Source organism: Schistocerca cancellata, chromosome 1, assembly GCF_023864275.1.
Source record: "Schistocerca cancellata isolate TAMUIC-IGC-003103 chromosome 1, iqSchCanc2.1, whole genome shotgun sequence".
In the NCBI taxonomy this organism is placed as follows: domain Eukaryota; kingdom Metazoa; phylum Arthropoda; class Insecta; order Orthoptera; family Acrididae; genus Schistocerca; species Schistocerca cancellata.
The window spans coordinates 662,916,058-662,937,080 of record NC_064626.1 but is presented as its reverse complement, the minus strand read 5'-3'; the positions used below and the strand labels follow the sequence as shown (position 1 = coordinate 662,937,080).

General features: G+C 42.1%; 1 protein-coding gene across 1 annotated transcript in view; it reads left to right on the top strand.

Moving 5' to 3' along the window:
• Window positions 1–11,628, top strand: part of LOC126092449 (adenosine receptor A1) — a 438,228-nt gene extending 426,600 nt beyond the window's left edge. Inside the window, exon 4 of the mRNA XM_049908088.1 lies at window positions 11,584–11,628. Coding sequence (XP_049764045.1) covers window positions 11,584–11,586 — 3 coding nt within the window. The 3' untranslated portion in view covers window positions 11,587–11,628. The remainder of the gene's footprint in view (window positions 1–11,583) is intronic.
• The last annotated feature ends 9,395 nt before the right edge of the window (window positions 11,629–21,023 follow it).

The following is a 21,023-nucleotide window of genomic DNA, read 5'->3' as shown; positions in this document are numbered from 1 at the left end:
CACTCGAGGAAACTCGTTAGATAAGCACTAAATTGTAAAACGTCTGTTTCTGGAACTTATTCATTAGCTTTCTGCACCAAATCTTTAGTGATCTCAAATGGCCGGCCATTTCGCACTTATCATGAGCATTGATAGAGTCACCTTTAAACGATACAACTCATTTTATTCTCATTCCACTGCTCATGGCGTTTTTACATGAACTTCACTAATCTTCCTAACATGTAGGTATTAAGAGCGCATATACCGACCGCAGATGTGCAACGGCCTGATGTGCAAACGGCATTGACTTAAAAACAACACCTCGTACAAAACACTGAAGACAATCCTGAGCCACTAGCTCATTATATTAACTTGATATATGTTAGTACCGTATAGTTAATTAATCATCAAACTAATTACCACTAATATCATATTTTTCTGTGCTTGTGACAAACATAGAGCAGGTAAAGATTATAAATTGAAAGTTAGTATGGATGACGTTGTAATGGATGTTCAGAGATTCACAAAATAAAAAGTGGACGCGAATCATACCACTCGATTCACATTCTCTTACAAAACGATGAATTTCATGAACTTTGGATACCTTACCATACAGTTTTTGTAGACATATTGTACACTCAGACTTTTAACACGATAACGTTGAATCCTCTGAAAAGGTGAAAGTAAAAATTTTATTGTTTCTCGGCACTCACGAAATATGTTGTTCATCATCAGGTACTGTAAGACACTATGGCGCTCAATACATATAACAGCTGATTAATAGTTCGACCAGTAAGCACATTGCATGCACTTGATGATGAAAAAAATGTACTAACCTGTAATGCCAAGAAACCTGTTGCTTTATTAGATCATCAGTTTCATAATTTACGTTTGTTCAAAACTTACCTTACCTTACAACCACAGCAAAATTAGAAATCATCTACAGACAAAATAGCTTTAGGAATATAATGCAAGGGTATTATTTATTTATTTGCTTGCTTTGACTTTTGGCCTAAGTAGTAACCATATTAAGTCATATTACATATGTTATTACAAGTTTTACCTTGCAGTACATACATTCAGCTCAACAAGATGATACTATTCAGCTATGTTATGTTAATGTGTAAGTGAACTTCAGTTATGTGCCTTATGGCAGAATGTTAGAATACTGTAACTAAGAGTTATGATAAAAGCTAAAACTATGTAAAGTAATTAAATGTTTATATTCTGGTATATATGTTTATGACATTCTAATAATTCTGTAACAATCATCTTGTGATGTTGCAGTTCTTCTTATATCCGTGCTTGCTATGAAAATAGGGCGAGGAATTCCGCCTTATGCAAGACACCTTTTCAGTTTAGTTTTACCCAGACATGTTTCAGCACTTTTTGTGCTATCTTCAGTGGGTTACTTTATTTTCTTACTTACATGAAGCTAGTCTGCTACACAATCTACAACTTGTCATGGCTTTGATGTTGTGGTGTTTTCTCATATGTTTTGGCGAGGTGAATACGCTGATTTCTGTGACTTATGGTCGTTTGAGAACGCACTTTCTACGAATTTTCAAACATGGGCAGAGATTTCGCCGCCATTACATATTGTCGTAAGTAAGAAAATAAAATAGCCCACTGAAAATAGCGCGAAAAGTGCTGAAACATGTCTGGGTAAAATTAAACTGAAAAGGTGTCTTGCATAAGGCGGAATTCCTCGTCCTGTAATTCTGTAACATTTGCTACCTAGTACTGTGACTGTGCTGCCACATACCAATATGTGATGTTCATTCACTTTCTGCCACGGTTTCGTGGTTATTTTACTGAGAATACGGGGGCTGAGTGCTTGGAAAGGAAGGTTTGCACCCTCCATCCTTGAGAGTGTCGTCTCTTCTGTAGGTAGAGGACAGTCTGAGAATCTCACAAGGTGAAAACACCTCATTGGCGATACGGGCAGTTTTGTGGAGTCAGTGGCTTTTGAAGGTTGCAGTCCATGAGGTTAGTGAATGCCATGGCCACCCTGTGATGCTCAGAGGATAATTGAGCATGACATTTTTGACTTTTTTGTACGAACATCAAAGAGCAACAAATTACGGCGCCATCTGCCCAGCGTGAGAGAGTCATTTGCATTCGTTCCAAAAACAGGGTCCAGCCAAGATAATTGTGTCACTGTAGACAGTGCTCTTGGTGGATAACGCTGACCAATCGTGAAGACATTGCTTGAGTCCAGTACCAACTTTGTGTTTAAAAATGTGCATCATGCTCATAAAAGTAAGCAAATTACGTGTGCTATCCCCTGCTTTTTCATGAATTTAGCAATAATTCTCGCCCATCACAATGGCAACGGCATAGTCATTCCCTACAGTAAACTTTTTGGGTATGGGGAGTTGGGAAGGATGAAATAAGTTAGGGGATTCAGCGCCCGGCTACAGTCAGGAGTGATAATTCTGAAGGATCGCTTCGTTTTGACCATGTGGTGCTGGTCGGCGCACTTTGCTGTTTTGAGGAAATTTAAGTTCGCAATGTGCGGTAGTGTCATCCATATTATGAACAGCTCACTTACTCGTCTGTTTCTAGTACACAACCTGTGCTGCCAATTTGATTTATTGTAAACTGTAACTTTGGATTCGCGAGCTGCACAGATCTTGGTGTTTTATTCTCCTCGCAATCTTCCAGTAAATTTTGGTACCTCCCACAGTGTTAGCGTCATTCTTAGACAGTTTAACTGAATATTCAGATACCTCTGCTTTCTGTCAGTTTGTTGTTAACTACATGAAACATGCTAATAAAATGAACTCCTCATATAGCCAGGCTTTACTTGAATATCAAGGTCCTTTAACTAGTCCTACAACTTTTCCTGGTTGGACGACCCATTAAAAATAAATATAACGTTTTGCATGCCAGTTTGGTTAATTTCACAGTGTCAGCGTTGACTTGTTCACAGTGGCCAAGTACAAGGAAAATTTACTTATTGTTCTGTCAAGCAATGATATGTGCACCCGCTCGTCTGTTTTCAGGACGATTTATTTGTACTTGTTATTCTATGACAGCAACGAGCGTTGCACGGCAGTCGTACTATATTACCACGATTTAATGTTACTCACTATTGAACCCCTAGCCTAGGAAGTTTCAGTATTATTATATGCCGGCTGGTTGTGACCGAGCTCTTCTAGGCGCTACAGTCTGTAACCGAGCGATCGCTCCGGTCGCACGTTCGAATCCTGCCTCGGGTATGGATGTGTGTGATGCCCTTAAGTTAGTTAGGTTTAAGTAGCTCTAAGTTCTATGGGACTGATGACCTCAGATGTTAAGTTCCATAGTGCTCAGAGTCATTTTGTTATTATATTGAAGCAGCCCCGCATGACAGGTGCATTAAACGTATGTAAATGTTTCTACATCTAGTACTCATTCTCTGCTCCTACACTTGGAGCCAGTGCGTGTTGATTTTACTGTGTCACTGAACTGTGAGGTGATGAGATGAGGATGTGCACAGAGCCAGGAATCTCCACCCACACCTCGCAATGGTCCACTTCATTGCTTGGTCAAGCGCCAGAGTAGTTCTGAAAGAAACGAATGTTTCCTTGGGCACAAAGAAACGCTGTGCTGATATCGTGGGAATTCCAGTAGTCTTGATGGGCGATATCGCCAATGGTCCTGTGCGACAATATCAGCTGCTACCTTTAACGTATTAACATCTTCAGTGGTGTTGATCTGTGAATCCTCAGTTACAATTTTAAAAAATTATGTAAAACGTAAAATGTGGTGTTTCGAATTATTCAAAGTGGGAGAATTTCGTAAATAAGTTCAGAGGAAAAAACAGCACAGGGAGCCGCTGGAATTTTCAGTTTTAATGAATATCTTACAGATAAACGAAAGAATTCACACAGAAACGCAGCAGTCATCTAGCAAAGAATTCTCAGTACTGAGTGATACGTGAAACGATTATTAAAAGTTGTGCACCTGATGTACAAAAGTATTCCACTTACTTAAGTGGATCAACAATAATAACAGCAAAACAACAAAAATCCTATTAGAGTGGCCTTTGAATGGAAACTTTTTGATCGCCGTTTGTACATTGGACTCGAATGTGAACGGTTGATTTTATTTCTGTGGATCGTTAAGCATAAACACTGGATAGAAAAATGGCTGTCTTGGTTTTTCTTACCAACCGCCTTAGCCTGTGCAATTTGTTTGCTAACCCATTATGTAAATTGGAAGTTGAGGTGGGAAAGAGGAAAGGAAAGGCAAGGAACTATTGTTGTCAGCTACATTGGGACTTTATGCAGAATCAGCGGAGACGAGTGAAAAATGTGTGCCGGGCCGGGATTCGAACCCGGGACCTCCTGCTTTCTAGGTAGTTTCGTTAACCACTGCACCACGTTTTTTCTTCTTTTTGTTTTGTTTTCTTTGCTGTTTTTTTATATTTTTGTAAATGGGCCTTCCATACCCCCTTACAGCCCGTTCCTTCTCTCACCAAAGGCGCCTCCATCGGCCAGGCTCCAGTGCCTTTGTTGTGTACGTGCATACCCTAATAATAAAATTATAATATTGAAATGAAGAAATAAATAGGATTTCGTCGCTCTTCCGACTTCATAAAGTAACAAAATTCCTTTAGTATAGATAAATGACAAACTGAATATAAGAACGTATTACTCTTGGTTGAACAAAATGTATTTTTCTCATATGACCAAAAAAAAGTCCTTTCTTCTAGACATTGTAGAGAAAATTAACTTATCTGCATGAACAGAATTTTTTGTTCTTCTTGTTAAATAAATGCAATCATTTGTTGCTGTAGGTTCATCTTACAAATGAATGAAAGTCAGTCGTGTTTATTTATTTATTTCTTGTTCCTCCTGTGTTGCCGACTTCTACTACTAGCCTCAAACCTGTATTACTTGCATGGAACAACTACAGCACTGTAATAGATTCTTACAGAGTCTCTGCTTTCACACTGCATCGATTTTCTATTAACACGCGTAATGGAGAGCAGTTGCGGGGATTCTCTGACCATGACAGGCAGCACGCTCCCAAATGTTTTCCTGCGCAACCCGACCGCCATCCGGACACAGTGTTTATCGCCTTTGTGCAGACTGCCTCGGCACGCCTCCAGGCCGACCTCCCCCCCCCCCCCCCCCCTACAGCGCCACCTATCCTCAGTCCCCGTCCATCTCCTCCATTCTCGCTACTTTGAGATACCCGCAGGCTGACTTCCGGTCCGGCACACATTTTCACTCATTGCCGCTGCTTCTGCATGAAGTCCAAGTCCCGATGCAGCTCACTTCAACAGTTCCTTCCCTTTCCTCTCCTTTCTCCCCCCTCCCCCCATCCACCTTTAATTTACATAATATGTGTAACAGCTGCACATTGCGTGTGGGTGTCTGTTCTTTCGAACATGTCCGAAAAAGCGGAGACCACGCTTTCAGACACACACTATTCAGTCTAAACTTTGTGACACTGCTTATTAGCGAGTTGATCCATCTTTGGGACGCAACAGAGCTGCGATTCTGCGTGGCATGGATTCGACAACTCTTCAGTAGATTTCCGGAAGTATGTGGCACCAGACACCTACGCACCAGCCAGCTAATTCCTATGCAGTTTGCATGCGAGGTGAACCCCATGGCGTCCCAGATATGTTCCATCGGGTCCACATCAGGCGAACGTGGTGGCGAGGGTATCCGTGTGACTTTAAATCACGCTCCTCAAACCACTTATGAAACGAACAATTACTCTGCTGTAAAACGTCAACGCCATCGGGGAAAAAATGAAGCATCTGCAGAAATGTTTACGTAGGCCACAGTTGCCATGGTGCCATCGATTACTGCCACCGATCCCATGCAAGTCCTGGTGAACGTCCCCCATAGCATAGTACTGCTCCCACGGGCCTACACTATGTGATCAAGTGTATCCGGACACCTGGCTGAAAATGACTTAAAAGTTCGTGGCGCCCTCCATCGGTAATGCTGGAATTCTATATGGTGTTGGCGCACCCCTTAGCCTTGATGACAGCTTCCACTCTCGTAGGCATACGTTCAGTCAGGGGCTGGAAGGTTTTTTTAGGGAATGGCAGCACATTCTTCACGGAGTGCTGCACTGAGGAGAGGTATCGATGTCAGTCGGTGAGGCCTGGCACGAAGTCGGCGTTCCAAAACATCCGAAAGGAGTCCTACAGGATTCAGGTCAGGACTCTGTGCAAGCCAGTTCATTACAGAGATGCTATTGACGTGTAAACACCCCACCACAGGCCATGCTTTATGAACAGATGCTCTATACTGTTGAAAGATGCAGTCACCATTCCCGAATTCCTCTTGAACAGTGAGAAGCAAGAAGGTTCTTAAAACATCAGTGAAGGTCTGTGACATTGCCACGCAAAAGAACAAGGGGTGCAAGCCCCTTCTCTGAAAAACACGACCACACCGTAACACCACCGCCTCCGAATTTCAGTGTTGGCACTACACATGCTGGCAGATGACGTTCACAGGGCATTCACCATACCCACACCCTGCCATCGGATCGCCACATTGTGCACCGTGATTCTCACTCCACACAGCGTTTTTCCGCTGTTCCTTACACCAATCGAGGCGTCGTTTGGCATTTACCGGGGTGATGTGTGGCTTATGAGCAGCTGCTCGACCATGAAATCCAAGTTTCCTCGCCTCCTGCCTTACTGTCGTAGTACTTGCAGTGGATCCTGATGCAGTTTGGAATCCCTGTGTAATGGTCTGGATAGATGTCTTCCTATTACACATTACGACCCTCTTTAACTGTCGGCGGCCTCCGTCAGTCAACAGACGATGTCGGCCTGCACGTTTTTGTGCCGTACGTGTCCCTTCACGTTTCCACTTCACTATCACATCGGAAACAGTGGACCTAGGGATGTTTAGGAGATGCTTAGGGGTGTGGAAAACTCGCTTACAGACGTAGAACACAAGTGACACCCAATAACCTGACCACATTCGAAGTCCGTGAGTTCCACGGAGCACCCCATTCTGCTCTCTCACGATGTCTAATGACTACTGAGGTCGCTGATACAGAGTACCTGGCAGTACATGGCAGCAAAATGCACCTAAGGTGAAAAACGTATGTATTGGGGGTGTCCGGATACTTTTGATCACATAGTGTACGTCCGTGGCGCGATTCACTTTTCCAGCAGCCGTTCGCCTGGATGACGGCGTATGTGGACACAACCATCGATCTGATGTGACAAGAAAGCAGCTTCATCAGACCAGGCGATGAGTTTTAATTCACCCATGGCCTAGTCTCGATAATACAGTGTCCCCCGCAATAGTAATTGACGATGTCTTTGGATCTGCCACAGATCACCGCCTAGCCTGCTTTACGGAGTGGGCGAGTTTCTGGCATCCGTGTTGTGTGATGAGGTGTGGATGTCCAACGCCTTCTCGTGGTTTCACTGTCCTTCAACCACTTCCTATAGATACTCACGACAGAAACACGCGAATACACAAACAGCTTCGCCATTTGAGAGATGCTCTCCCTGTCACCGTGCCATTACAAACTGTCCTTTGTCAAGTCACCTAAGTAAGTGGATTTCCCAATTCCCGGCCTGTATGGTAGTTAGACTGATTCCCAGCTTGTATATTTTCCTTTTCGCCTCGCATGCCCGTAACACCACCAGGCGGCATTCATTCTCGCGGTTGTCAACGGTCATAGTATTCTCGCTCATCAGTATGTGCAGTTACTTAATGTTTCTTTTTTATCCTGCAGGGTGATAAATACGTTCAGATGGCCTTTTCGAAATGTTTAGTTAAAAATCAGGTACGAAGTAGACAAAGTCCACTGCTGGAAAAAATACGTCATCGACAAGTGAGGTGATAAGTAGTTCTTCATTGTAGTAGTATATGATAGCAAATTCAGACCAAGTGCTCGGCATTAGCCGAGCGGTCTGAGGCGCTGCAGTCATGGACTGTGCGGCTGATCCCGGCGGAGGTTCGAGTCCTCCCTCGGGCATGGGTGTGTGTGTTTGTCCTTAGGATAATTTAGGTTAAGTAGTGTGTAAGTTTAGGGACTGATGACCTTAGCAGTTAAGTCCCATGAGATTTCACACACATTTGAACATTTTTTCAGACCAAGTGAAACACCACATGTCACAATAAAGGATGCCCAAATAGTTGCATCGATACACACAGCACACACACAAACCCCTCTTCGCCCTCTGGTGGCACCAAAGACGAGTATCCTCGCATGCGAACGATGATTAAGGTGCCGAATGCCAAATTGGATAGATTGGTCGAAGCATCTTGCGGCTTTCATTGCTATTCGCCAATTGTTCTTGCAGGCTTCGGAGAACGAATAAGTTCCCGCTTCAACGCGTACTATAGATGCTCGAATCTGGAGATATCTGGTGATCTTGCTGCAAGGCAGTTGTTTCACATCACGAAGAGCACATTGCATCGTAGGAGCCGTATGTGGATGTGCATCGTCCCGCTAAACAAGTATATCACCTTGAAACGTCCCCTTAGAACAATTGTATACGAGACTCTGCTTAAATTGACACACAATAATTTTAGCGCAACGCAATCTGACTATCAAAAATCCCTACAAAAGAATGGCCCAGACAAACATTAATCTATACGTTTCACAAATCACTTACCTCACCAAAAATCTTCCTTACTCGAACTACTGCAATACAGCGAGCGCCACTACTGCCAGCTAAATAAAAGATTCAAACTACGGAAGGCACTAACTACTGATAGGGATAGTTAGCAAATGAAAGATATTAATAGAGAACAAACAATGTATTTACCTTAATAGTCATAATATATATAGCAGTTCATGACAAATTACCAAACTCCGCCATCTCTCTCCCCACATCCACCACTGCTGGCGGCTCACCTCCAACTGCGCAACGCTACGCGCTGTTAACATCCAGCTGCCCCTCTACAATGGCAGACAACAATGCAAACTAGCCACAGACTGCACACAGCACAGCCAGTGATTTTCGTACAGAGCGCTACGTAACGTTGCCAATAAGAAACATAAACAGCCTACTTACAACCTTTCTATAGAGGAAATGAAAGTAGCACCCGGATATCAGCCCGTGCAATGTAGCGGGCACTGGCTACTTTACCCTGCAGAAACGCCAGATGTGACCTGAGTTGTAAGTGATGGCCCCCCACACCATGAAGCCCGGAATGGGACCTGTGTGTCACGGGCGAATGCGCTCTGGACTAGGCAGCTCACCAGGCCTACGTGTACGTCCATCAATCGCATACAGACAGAAGCTAATCTCGTCCCTTAAGACAACAGATTGCCATGTCATTCCCCACCAGTAAACTCTTTCATGACACCAGAGCAGCCTTCCTTGGCGATGTCGTGGTGTCAGTAGCAGCCTGGCCAGATACCTGATCTTAATCTTGCTGCACGCATACCGTTCTCGATTATCCCTAATGACACTGCAGGTGTAACAGCTGCCCGTATTTTGTTCCTGGATGTTCGGTCGGCCACCGCTGCTTGCACAGTGAGGGAGTCCAGAACTTGGCTTGGTATGTTCCACGGAACACTGTTGAAAACATCGGCGCAGCACCGTCATATTGTGCCCATCACGTGCAACTATCCCTCGATTCGCCCAAGCAGTTTCCCGCAGACCCGCCTAGGTCAAATGGCTGCAGCTGTTCAACAGCACTATGTATTCGTCGGTAGGGCATGGTTGGACCCTAAAGTGAATGCCGAAGACACTGTTCATCTCTAATCTCAGCACAATTATTGCCTGCAGGATCATAACAGAGGGTGCGCAAACAGGCCTCCTGAGCGCCATCTGAACGCCGATCACAGTGACAAACGAATCACTAAAACTACAACCCCTCAGCATGCACATTTTATACCGTTGTAGTGGCATTGAACACAGTCCTTGGGCTGTTGTATTTTTTCCGCCAGTGTATTTGTGGTATTTTTTGGCACTTAGTGACGACGTAAAATAAACAGGAAGGAGATCACTAGAACCAAGTCTCAGCAAGATAAAGCAGTTACACACACCATACGTATAACCCATATCACTAGTTCATGCGATGTTCAGTTGGGCGAGAGCAATGAGCAAAAACAGCACAATCTGCTGGCCAACCACGATAGCCAAATCTCTCTGATTTTTAACAGTGGCACAAGGTGAAGTATCAAATGTTCGAAACGTCCCTCTGGTAGTGGATGACATACAACAGCACACATTGCTGGCATCCCTCAGATGTAAGTACTGAAGTACTGCACATGTCTTCTGTAGAAGAGCAGTCCTTCCGTTGATTAATTTATTTTATGTCAAACTTAAGGAGTATTTCAGGCCATATTCATTTCAGCTAGTCTATATTATCATTCAGAACGGAACTGCGAGTAAGTTTATGTTCTTTCCGCCGAGATGAAACACAAGCTCGGATTGGGGAAAGAACGGGAAAGGGAAATCGGCCGTGCGCTTCTCAAAGAAACCATCCGGCCAGCGATTTAGGGGAACCACGGAAAGCCTAAATCCAAGTGGCCGGATGTGCATATGAACATTCTTCCGAACGGGAGCCAGTGTGCTAACCATCGTGCCACTTCGCCGCTATTACCGGCTGCTCTTCAACACTGGTCCTGTTGCGTAAATGATTTTGTGTAGTTGCAAGCAATTCCTCGCGTAACAAGCGCGTATTTCCTTTCTCTTCATTTTACTTGTGGTTCTCCCTACTCTTTGATTTCGTACCTCTCTTTGCATTCTTCATTAGTGATGCTCCATGAATATACTAAGTAGCCACATCACATGAAATGTCCATTCATTATTTCGTCCTTTTGCAGCTGTCTCTCTACCAGAAGATGATCTGTCAATTGATGTAATGTATATTCTTCAAGGGTCTACCTGTTCTGAGAACGACGAGGTTTCCTTTTCCTCTGAATGAGATGTTTCTTGACCCTGAATGACTGTGCCAACTCGCTCGACGCAAGAAGTGCAGCCCACACTTTGGCTGAGAGCCAACTTGTTAATAATATCGCCTACCGAACGAAATGCAGTGTGGACATATTACATTACAGTAATAAGCAGGATAAGCTGCTGTTGCTAAACCGACAAGTGTATTGGATGTCTCGCGGGTTACTGTATGCAAGAATGCTCGCCACAAGGGGACCACCGGGCAATAGGATTACTGTAATGTTTTATATTTGTGTTTCGAGTAATTCAGAAGCGATATATTAATCAACCAACGCAAATCGATGCAGCTCTTATGACTTCTCCAGGAAATAGACTCTGAAATTTTCCGAGGAACCTTTGATGAATTAAAGTTAAGGCGATTTGTCACGTCGGGCCATGTGGCTCACTCGGTAGTATCTCTGGATAGCAACGATAATAACATTGTTTTCCGATCGCTCTCTAAAACAATAAAGAGACATGTAGATTATTTTTTAACTGCTCGGCTGCCGGCCGCGGTGGTCTAGCGGTTCTAGGCGCTCAGTCCGGAACTGCGCTACTGATCCGGTCGCAGGTTCGAATCCTGCCTCGGGCATGGATGTGTGTGATGTCCTTAGGTTAGTTAGGTTTAAGTAGTTCTAAGTTCTAGGGGACTGATGACCACAGATGTTAAGTCCCATAGTGCTCAGAGCCAACCATTTGAACAGTTCGGCTCTAAATTGTATTGCCTGCAGTGAAACACGTCTCGGCAAAGCAGCTGACGACGATTAAGTTCCGTGTGGTTGCGGCAGCCGTGCTGAGCAGCCTTTTGTGCTGCGAACGGCAGCCAGCTTTGCGGGTGCTTCGTGGTGGGACTTTGTGGATCTGTCATTGAGCATTGTTAGTGGATCTGATGTAAAATTTCCTGGCTTGTAAGTATTGAATCTTACTAACCAACTCACCTTTGTGTTCGTCGAAGAAGCGCATTTCCGCTTCCGACACGTTCACTATGTCCTCTGAATGTCTCAGGAAAAACACATTACGGATCTCGTTTGACAGGAATACTCGTCATCTTTAGCCTACTAACTTGGAAATCCATGACTGGATATATGATAACTTCGGATTTCAGGAGATAATGCTGGATTCACCCAGATTGACAGTGAAAAGTATTGTGTGTTTGTTAAGTTGTATAATGCAGTTTTACTGGACAAAATTTTAATGAAAACTGAGGGCAAGTTTGAGTTTCGCCATCCTGATGATTCTGTTAGCATGTTTGACATCTGTAATGCAAACAGTGTACTCAAAATTATTAGAATTTTTAATCTTCCCCAGGAACTAGGAAACAATAATTTAGTACAGGTTCTTTCAAAACATGGTCAGGTTAAAAACGTTGAATTCGAAAGATGATCGAGTAGGTACAAGGTTCAGTGTTGTAATCGCCTGAGGTCAGTGCAGATGTTCATAAAACTTCACATTTCCTCCCATTTTCCTGTACCTGGATGTAAGGCATATGTTATCTAATCAGGACGCTATCTACATGTCATTTGTGTAACGAGCCAGGGCATCTTCGCGAAAATTGTCCGCAGCGGGTGTTTGTTTTGAGGAATAATCCACATCAGCGTACTATACAACAAGGACAAAATATTAGACCTGCCATTAACGTACAGGATAGTAGTAAAGCCAGCCCAGTGGAATGTACAGAACAACAGCTGATCTCGTTTGAAAACTATCCTGCTTTGATTAATGAAACGAGAAAAGCATCACTGGATGAACAGACAAGTAGCGAGGTAAGCGGAAAGAGTACCCATATCCATCCTCAACTACTGCACAAGGAAACAGCACAAAAGCAGTTGACGTGGAGATTTATCGAAAAGGTAGTGCCACCGAAACGAGAGCGGAGATTTTTTAATTCCAAAGGAGCCTCAAAGAAGAAAAAGCGGCCACTGGAAAAGGAAACTTTGAACTCAGAAGAAGAAGAAGAAGAAGAATAAGATGGTGGGAAACCATCATGGACACCAAGAAAGGAAAAGTCTGATAAAGCGATGAATTTACGGACCGAATTTTAGACGGAAGCAGAAAAGAAAGTGCAAGTTGTGGTACGTCTGAGCCTGACTCCACAAGAAAGTAAACAGCAATTGCTAGACGAAGGAACACAACAGGTTACAATGCAGCTGCGGCTGACCGGGACTTCAACAGCCGTAAACGAAAATGAAAACAACAAGCAAGGAAGCAAAAGGAAACACGCTATGAAAAATACTCACACGGTCACTGACGAACCAGCTGAGCGCGCTGCTAAGGAAACAGAGAAAATTACCGGCATCTCTCAAACACCAAAGTGGAGCAAAATCGTCATACGTGAAGAGTAAACCAAAATTAACCGTGGTACGCCATAAACGAAGAATAAAGAGGATAAAGTACAACACAGAAACACAGGAAAGATTGATATGGAAAGTGAACAAAACAGAATCTGAATCCGAACAAAAAAATAAAACACATAAAAAAGTTAGAAAATATTAAATATTAGTTGCACGGGAAGTAGAAGAGTGCGCACGTTTTTAAAATTAAATATTTGTGGGATTACAAGCAAGAAAGATAAACACTTCGGAGAAATTTCTAAGAACACTTCTTACTGATATGCCTTCTTGCAAGAAGTTGTCTGCGAAGAGGTAGATTTCTTTGCTATGGTGAGAGAGGTTGCTGTATTTTAACCAGAAATGGATTACAGTTAAAGGATGTAGAGAAAGACCCGGGAGGACGCATTGTGAAAGGCATTCTGAATGGGGCAACCTTTTTAAACTTCTAAGCTCCCTCCGGATCAAATAACAGAGCTGCAAGGGAAAAGTTTTCCTGCGATGAAGTCCCGTATTTTCTAGACAGGCAAAAGGTGTCATCGTCATTGCAGGAGATTTTAATTGCATTTTAAGAGCGACAGATTCAAAAGGCACAACGCCCTTCTGTGGGACGCTCCAAAATATGATTGGAGGTCTGAACATGAAAGATGTAGTAGAACGGCTTGCTACTAGAGGTACTCCCTATACGTATGTCTTGACAGAACCTACATCACAACGGGAGTAACTGTGCAAGATTACGACGTAGTCCCTACCATATTTTAAGGCAAAAGATCCACCTCGTCCCAAAATAATTGACAGAGGATACTGGAAATTAAATTGTAACCTGCTCCACATAATATGTGTAAATATGGAGTTCATTGCTCGCTGCAAATCGCGGGTTAACCCGAAACGTTTCTTCCGTAACGCAATTGAGTGGTGAGAGAACCTTGTAAGACCCGATGTTCCGAAATTATTTCTAATTATCGCCTACAGGATTAATGAAACCAGGAAAAATAGCATCGAGTATTACTACTGTATCACTCATGAACCGCAAGCAAAAGTAGACAATGGGGAGGACCGAGCGAGTGATTAAAAACTTGCCAGAACGTAGGAGCCCAGGAGGAGACGGTATTCCCCCATGAGTTTTCTAAAATCTACTGGTCAGTTATAAAAAAAAAATAATTCATGGAAGTAGTGAGAGAGAAACAGGCATGCAGACACCTATACTCCGAAAATTCCGGAATTTTCGTACTCGTTTCTAAGAAATCTATCCCTCAAAGAATAACGGATTTTAGACCGATAATGTTGTTGACCCCCCCATGAACCATGGACCTTGCCGTTGGTGGGGAGGCTTGCGTGCCTCAGCGATACAGATAGCCGTACCGTAGGTACAACCACAACGGAGGGGTATCTGTTGAGAGGCCAGACAAACGTGTGGTTCCTGAAGAGGGGCAGCAGCCTTTTCAGTAGTTGCAAGGGCAACAGTCTGGATGATTGACTGATCTGGCCTTGTAACAATAACCAAAACGGCCTTGCTGTGCTGGTACTGCGAACGGCTGAAGGCAACGGGAAACTACGGCCGTAATTTTTCCCGAGGGCATGCAGCTTTACTGTATGATTAAATGATGATGGCGTCCTCTTGGGTAAAATATTCCGGAGGTAAAATAGTCCCCCATTCGGATCTCCGGGCGGGGACTACTCAAGAGGATGTCGTTATCAGGAGAAAGAAAACTGGCGTTCTACGGATCGGAGCGTGGAATGTCAGATCCCTTAATCGGGCAGGTAGGTTAGAAAATTTAAAAAGGGAAATGGATAGGTTAAAGTTAGATATAGTGGGAATTAGTGAAGTTCGGTGGCAGGAGGAACAAGACTTTTGGTCAGGCGAATACAGGGTTATAAATACAAAGTCAAATAGGGGTAATGCAGGAGTAGGTTTAATAATGAATAGGAAAATAGGAATGCGGGTAAGCTACTACAAACAGCATAGTGAACGCATTATTGTGGCCAAGATAGATACGAAGCCCACACCTACTACAGTAGTACAAGTTTATATGCCAACTAGCTCTGCAGATGACGAAGAAATTGAAGAAATGTATGATGAAATAAAAGAAATTATTCAGATAGTGAAGGGAGATGAAAATTTAACAGTCATGGGTGACTGGAATTCGAGTGTAGGAAAAGGGAGAGAAGGAAACGTAGTAGGTGAATATGGATTGGGGCTAAGAAATGAAAGAGGAAGCCGCCTGGTAGAATTTTGCACAGAGCACAACTTAATCATAGCTAACACTTGGTTTAAGAATCATGATAGAAGGTTGTATACATGGAAGAACCCTGGAGATACTAATAGGTATCAGATAGATTATATAATGGTAAGACAGAGATTTAGGAACCAGGTTTTAAATTGCAAGACATTTCCAGGGGCAGATATGGACTCTGACCACAATCTATTGGTTATGAACTGTAGATTAAAACGGAAGAAACTGCAAAAAGGTGGGAATTTAAGGAGGTGGGACCTGGATAAACTAACTAAACCAGAGGTTGTACAGAGTTTCAGGGAGAGCATAAGGGAACAATTGACAGGAATGGGGGAAAGAAATACAGTAGAAGAAGAGTGGGTAGCTTTGAGGGATGAAGTAGTGAAGGCAGCAGACGATCAAGTAGGTAAAAAGACGAGGGCTAGTAGAAATCCTTGGGTAACAGAAAAAATATTGAATTTAATTGATGAAAGGAGAAAATATAAAAATGCAGTAAATGAGGCAGACAAAAAGGAATACAAACGTCTCAAAAATGAGATCGACAGAAAGTGCAAAATGGCTAAGCAGGGATGGCTAGAGGACAAATGTAAAGATGTAGAGGCTTATCTCACTAGGGGTAAGATAGATACTGCCTACAGGAAAATTAAAGAGACCTTTGGAGATAAGAGAACCACTTGTATGAATATCAAGAGCTCAGATGGAAACCCAGTTCTAAGCAAAGAAAGGAAAGCAGAAAGGTGGAAGGAGTATATAGAGGGTCTATACAAGGGCGATGTACTTGAGGACAATATTATGGAAATGGAAGAGAATGTAGATGAAGATGAAATAGGAGATACGATACTGCGTGAAGAGTTTGACAGAGCAGTGAAAGACCTGAGCTGAAAGAAGGCCCCGGAGTAGACAACGTTCCATTAGAACTACTGACAGCCATGGGAGAGCCAGTCCTGACAAAACTCTACCATCTGGTGAGCAAGATGTATGAGACAGGCGAAGTACCCTCAGACTTCAAGAAGAATATAATAATTCAAATCCCAAAGAAAGCAGGTGTTGACAGATGTGAAAATTACCGAACTATCAGTTTAATAAGTCACAGCTGCAAAATACTAACGCGAATTCTTTACAGACGAATGGAAAAACTGGTAGAAGCCGACCTCGGGGAAGATCTGATGGATTCCGTAGAAATGCTGGAACACGTGAGGCTATACTGACCTTACGACTTATCTTAGAAGAAAGATTAAGGAAAGGCAAACCTACGTTTCTAGCATTTGTAGATTTAGAGAAAGCTTTTGACAATGTTGACTGGAATACTCTCTTTCAAATTCTAAAGGTGGCAGGGATAAAATATAGGGAGCGAAAGGCTATTTGTACAGCGAATGGCTATTTGTACAGAAACCAGATGGCAGTTATAAGAGTCGAGGGGCATGAAAGGGAAGCAGTGGTTGGGAAGGGAGTGAGACAGGGTTGTAGCCTCTTCCCGATGTTATTCAATCTGTATATTGAGCAAGCAGTAAAGGAAACAAAAGAAAAATTTAGAGTAGGTATTAAAATCCAGGGAGAAGAAATAAAAACTTTGAGGTTCGCCGATAACATTGTAATTGTGTCAGAGACAGCAAAGGACTTGGAAGAGCAGTTGAACGGAATGGACAGTGTCTTGAAAGGAGGGTATAAGATGAACATCAACAAAAGCAAAACGAGGATAATGGAATGTAGTCGAATTAAGTCGGGTGATGTTGAGGGTATTAGATTAGGAAATGATACACTTAAAGTAGTAAAGGAGTTTTGCTATTTGGGGAGCAAAATAACTGATGATGGTCGAAGTAGAGAGGATATAAAATGTAGACTGGCAATGGCAAGGAAAGCGTTTCTGAGGAAGAGAAATTTGTTAACATCGAGTATAGATTTAAGTGTCAGGAAGTCATTTCTGAAAGTATTTGTATGGAGTGTAGCCATGTATGGAAGTGAAACATGGACGGTAAATAGTTTGGACAAGAAGAGAATAGAAGCTTTTGAAATGTGGTGCTACAGAAGAATGCTGAAGATTAGATGGGTAGATCACGTAACTAATGAGGAGGTATTGAATAGGATTGGGGAGAAGAGAAGTTTGTGGCACAACTTGACCAGAAGAAGGGATCGGTTGGTAGGACATGTTCTGAGGCATCAAGGGATCACCAATTTAGTATTGGAGGGCAGCGTGGAGGGTAAAAATCGTAGGGGGAGACCAGGAGATGAATACAATAAGCAGATTCAGAAGGATGTAGGTTGCAGTAGGTACTGGGAGATGAAGAAGCTTGCACAGGATAGAGTAGCATGGAGAGCTGCATCAAACCAGTCTCAGGACTGAAGACCACAACAACAACAACAATGTTGTTGAGCACATACTCGGAAATAATTTCTCGTGCTATAGCGGCAAGATTAATGAAAGTCTTCCAGACATCATTGGACTGGAACAGACTTACAGAATACCAAATAAAAGTATTATAGATGGGATCTGCTCCTTAAGAGATACCATCTTCTACTCATGGAAGCATCAGGAACGAACACTAGGGCTATTGAACATCGGTTTAGAGAAAGCCTTCGATGAAGTCAGCCATCAATACCTAAAAGGTGTGCTACAGTATTTCAGATTTTCGTGAGTAATAATAGATTTACTGTTACCAAACCAGTACCAAATGTTTTCAATATGCAAATCAACGGATATTTCAGGGAGGCACCCCCAGTCCAACGTTCTGTCCGACAGGGTTGTCCCTTATCAATGATACTGGTTGTCATCTCTTTAGAACTTTTAATCCGCACAATCAGCACCTCAATACAAGGATTAGATGTTGGTGCACAACGATTCACTACAAACGCCTACGCTGATGATATTACCATTATAATTAAGACACTTAAAAGTCTAAGAAAGAATGGATGATTATAAAAAAACAGCAGATGCAACGACAAACAATGTAAAAACACAGCTACTGTGGCTAAATGGAAGATCTCACCCCGTGCCACATTCCTTCTCCGAATTTTACAATGGAAGTACTGCGACTTAAATTAAGGAAAAATCTACACGTCTTAATTGATGCCAATTCCAAAGGAGTAATTGACGCCAATTCCAAAGGAGTGGTAGAAAAACTAAGAGGTACCCTGATAGCGAACAGTACAAGGATATTGAACACCATGCAAAAGATTGAATGTGTAAATATACTGGTCTTAACCAAAATGTGGTATATTGCACAAATCATACCCATCGATAGAAAATGGATAGTTTATTTGGAAAGGTATGTTGTTTCGGGTAGCCAGTGGTCAACCGACGAAATCAGTTGACGAAGGCGGTCTAGTTTTAACAGACTGCGAGATGAAATGTTCAGCCTCTTTAAGGGGAAAATCTCACAGATTACCAGCTAGTCAGTCGAACTTACTAAAGGTGCGCTGGGGTATCGTGAGAGGAAACAGAGATAATAGAAAGATGCCAGCAGATATAATTCGTGCCTCGCAAACTGCAACATATGATGTAGAAACGACTCCAAATCTAAGATTATATACGACGAAGCCAGATGAAACTCAAACACTTAAACTGGAAGACGGTCTGGACAAATTTTGCAAATAATCCGGAAGTTCAGTGCTGCCCTCAGCAGCTTACATGTTTATAAACGATTTGATCCCGACAGCGGCGCAACGCCGCAGAATAAAACCAGCTAGTCATCCATACTGCCAATATCTTGGAATGACTGGCACTGCAACGCACCGAAAAATAGGTTGCTCCAGAATTCAAGAATTATGGAAATGGATAAAGTTTAAATCAGCAGCTTTGCTGTCAAATACTGTCAACGAAACAAACACCAAGAAAATAATGTATATGGACGCGAAAGCGTTTCCAGCATCCAAGACAAGAACACTCACACATTGTTTTATAAACAACACCTTCATCGAGGGAGAATGAGACCTAAAACAACGCTTGAAGAAAGAAAAACAAGAAATCCGAGCAATAAACGGAAAAGAGAAAAGTTGTTAGCGTTTATACGTCTAACTTAAATGTTGTATGTAAAGTCAAGGTAAAAGTTTTGTGATACCTGTTGATGAATAAATTTATATATATTAAAAGAAAAGGTCGGTAGTGACGGAGAACAGTGATCGGTTAATCAATGGATCGCTTGTTCGAATCTCAATCTGGTCTTTTTTTCGTTCAATTAGATCTACGCCATTTCAATATAAAATTCATCAGTGTATGCTACTTACGACGCATATTATCATTTTTTCCTGAAAAATGAACTTCTTGTTTCTAACTACACATCGCATGCAAAATTCCTGCATAATCGCAAATGTAAATTTTTAATCATCGATATCTTAGAAAAGATTGTAAATAAATTTGTAATGTGGTTTGTAATCTAAACAATCTGTAATAACATTATTGATATAAAATATCGATTTTTATGAAAGATTGTTAATTAATTTGTGATGTGTTTTAGTCTAAAAAATCTTTAATAATAATGTTTTATAAAATATCGATAATTAAGCGTTTACATTTGCAATGCAAGAGATATGGAGTTAGAAACAAGAAGACGTGTGTTTTTCATAAAATATGATGACCAGGTATGGGTTAATTAGCACATATTTTATGAATGTTACATTTAAATGATGTAGGTATTTGAACTGATTGGAAAAAATAAAACGAAAGGAAAACCATACGGAGATTCGAACCCGCGATCCACTATTCAATCAGCATTCTCCGACACTATCGAGTGAGGCACACGGCCCCTCGAAAAGATAGTGTTTTAATTTTAGTGAATAAACGTGCTCTGAAGTCTTCAAAGTCGGTTTCCTCGAGATTTTTTTGGAAATTGCGTTGAACTGCTGCAGGTGATTGATATTTGACTTCTGTCAAAAGTTACAAAAATGCGATTGGGCTGAGTGGGAAAAACTTGTCGTACACAAGCTGCGCTACAAACCTTAAGGTGACACTGTGCTGGAGCAAATTACAATTACCTCACCATTACGGTCTGTACTTTCGTCTGGTTTGTTAATTTTTGCGTAACTGTACAATGTATTAAATAGTTATGGTTTGTTTTCAATATGTAAAGAGAATAGGTTTTGTAGGCAGATATTGTAAAATTTAGTATCATCTCAGCTTCTAAGGAATTAAACGTCATGAAAACAATTTGCTCGCGTAACTGTTTCACTGTAATTATTAATGTTTCTTTGCAAATGTTGTAGAGTCGTTACGGATTAACTACTGCCTATAATTAAGTAACGGCTATTCTCGTAACATTAATAGATAGAGACTGTTAAATAACACTATTGTTTCAACAGAAAGAATGCGTGGCTTGCGAGAAAAATATTTCGCTCAATGGAACAGGTGTCTCGGCTTATACGTAGAACCTCGATCGTTTCAGAGGAAACGACCGTCAAAGTCTTCGAGGTACTTCACGTGCCATTTAGCCAGTACTTAGCGCAACCGAAGCGGTGGCTCAGTAGGAGTGTCGTGACTTTACCCTTTTGCGCCACGTGTTCGAAAACCAATTAGTATTTTTATTTATGTTATCCAGTTACAAACCCATATCCCTAGAAGATTTTACGTGAATGTTTTCCACTGTGTACTAAAATAATGGTGTCCTTATTCGTTTTCTA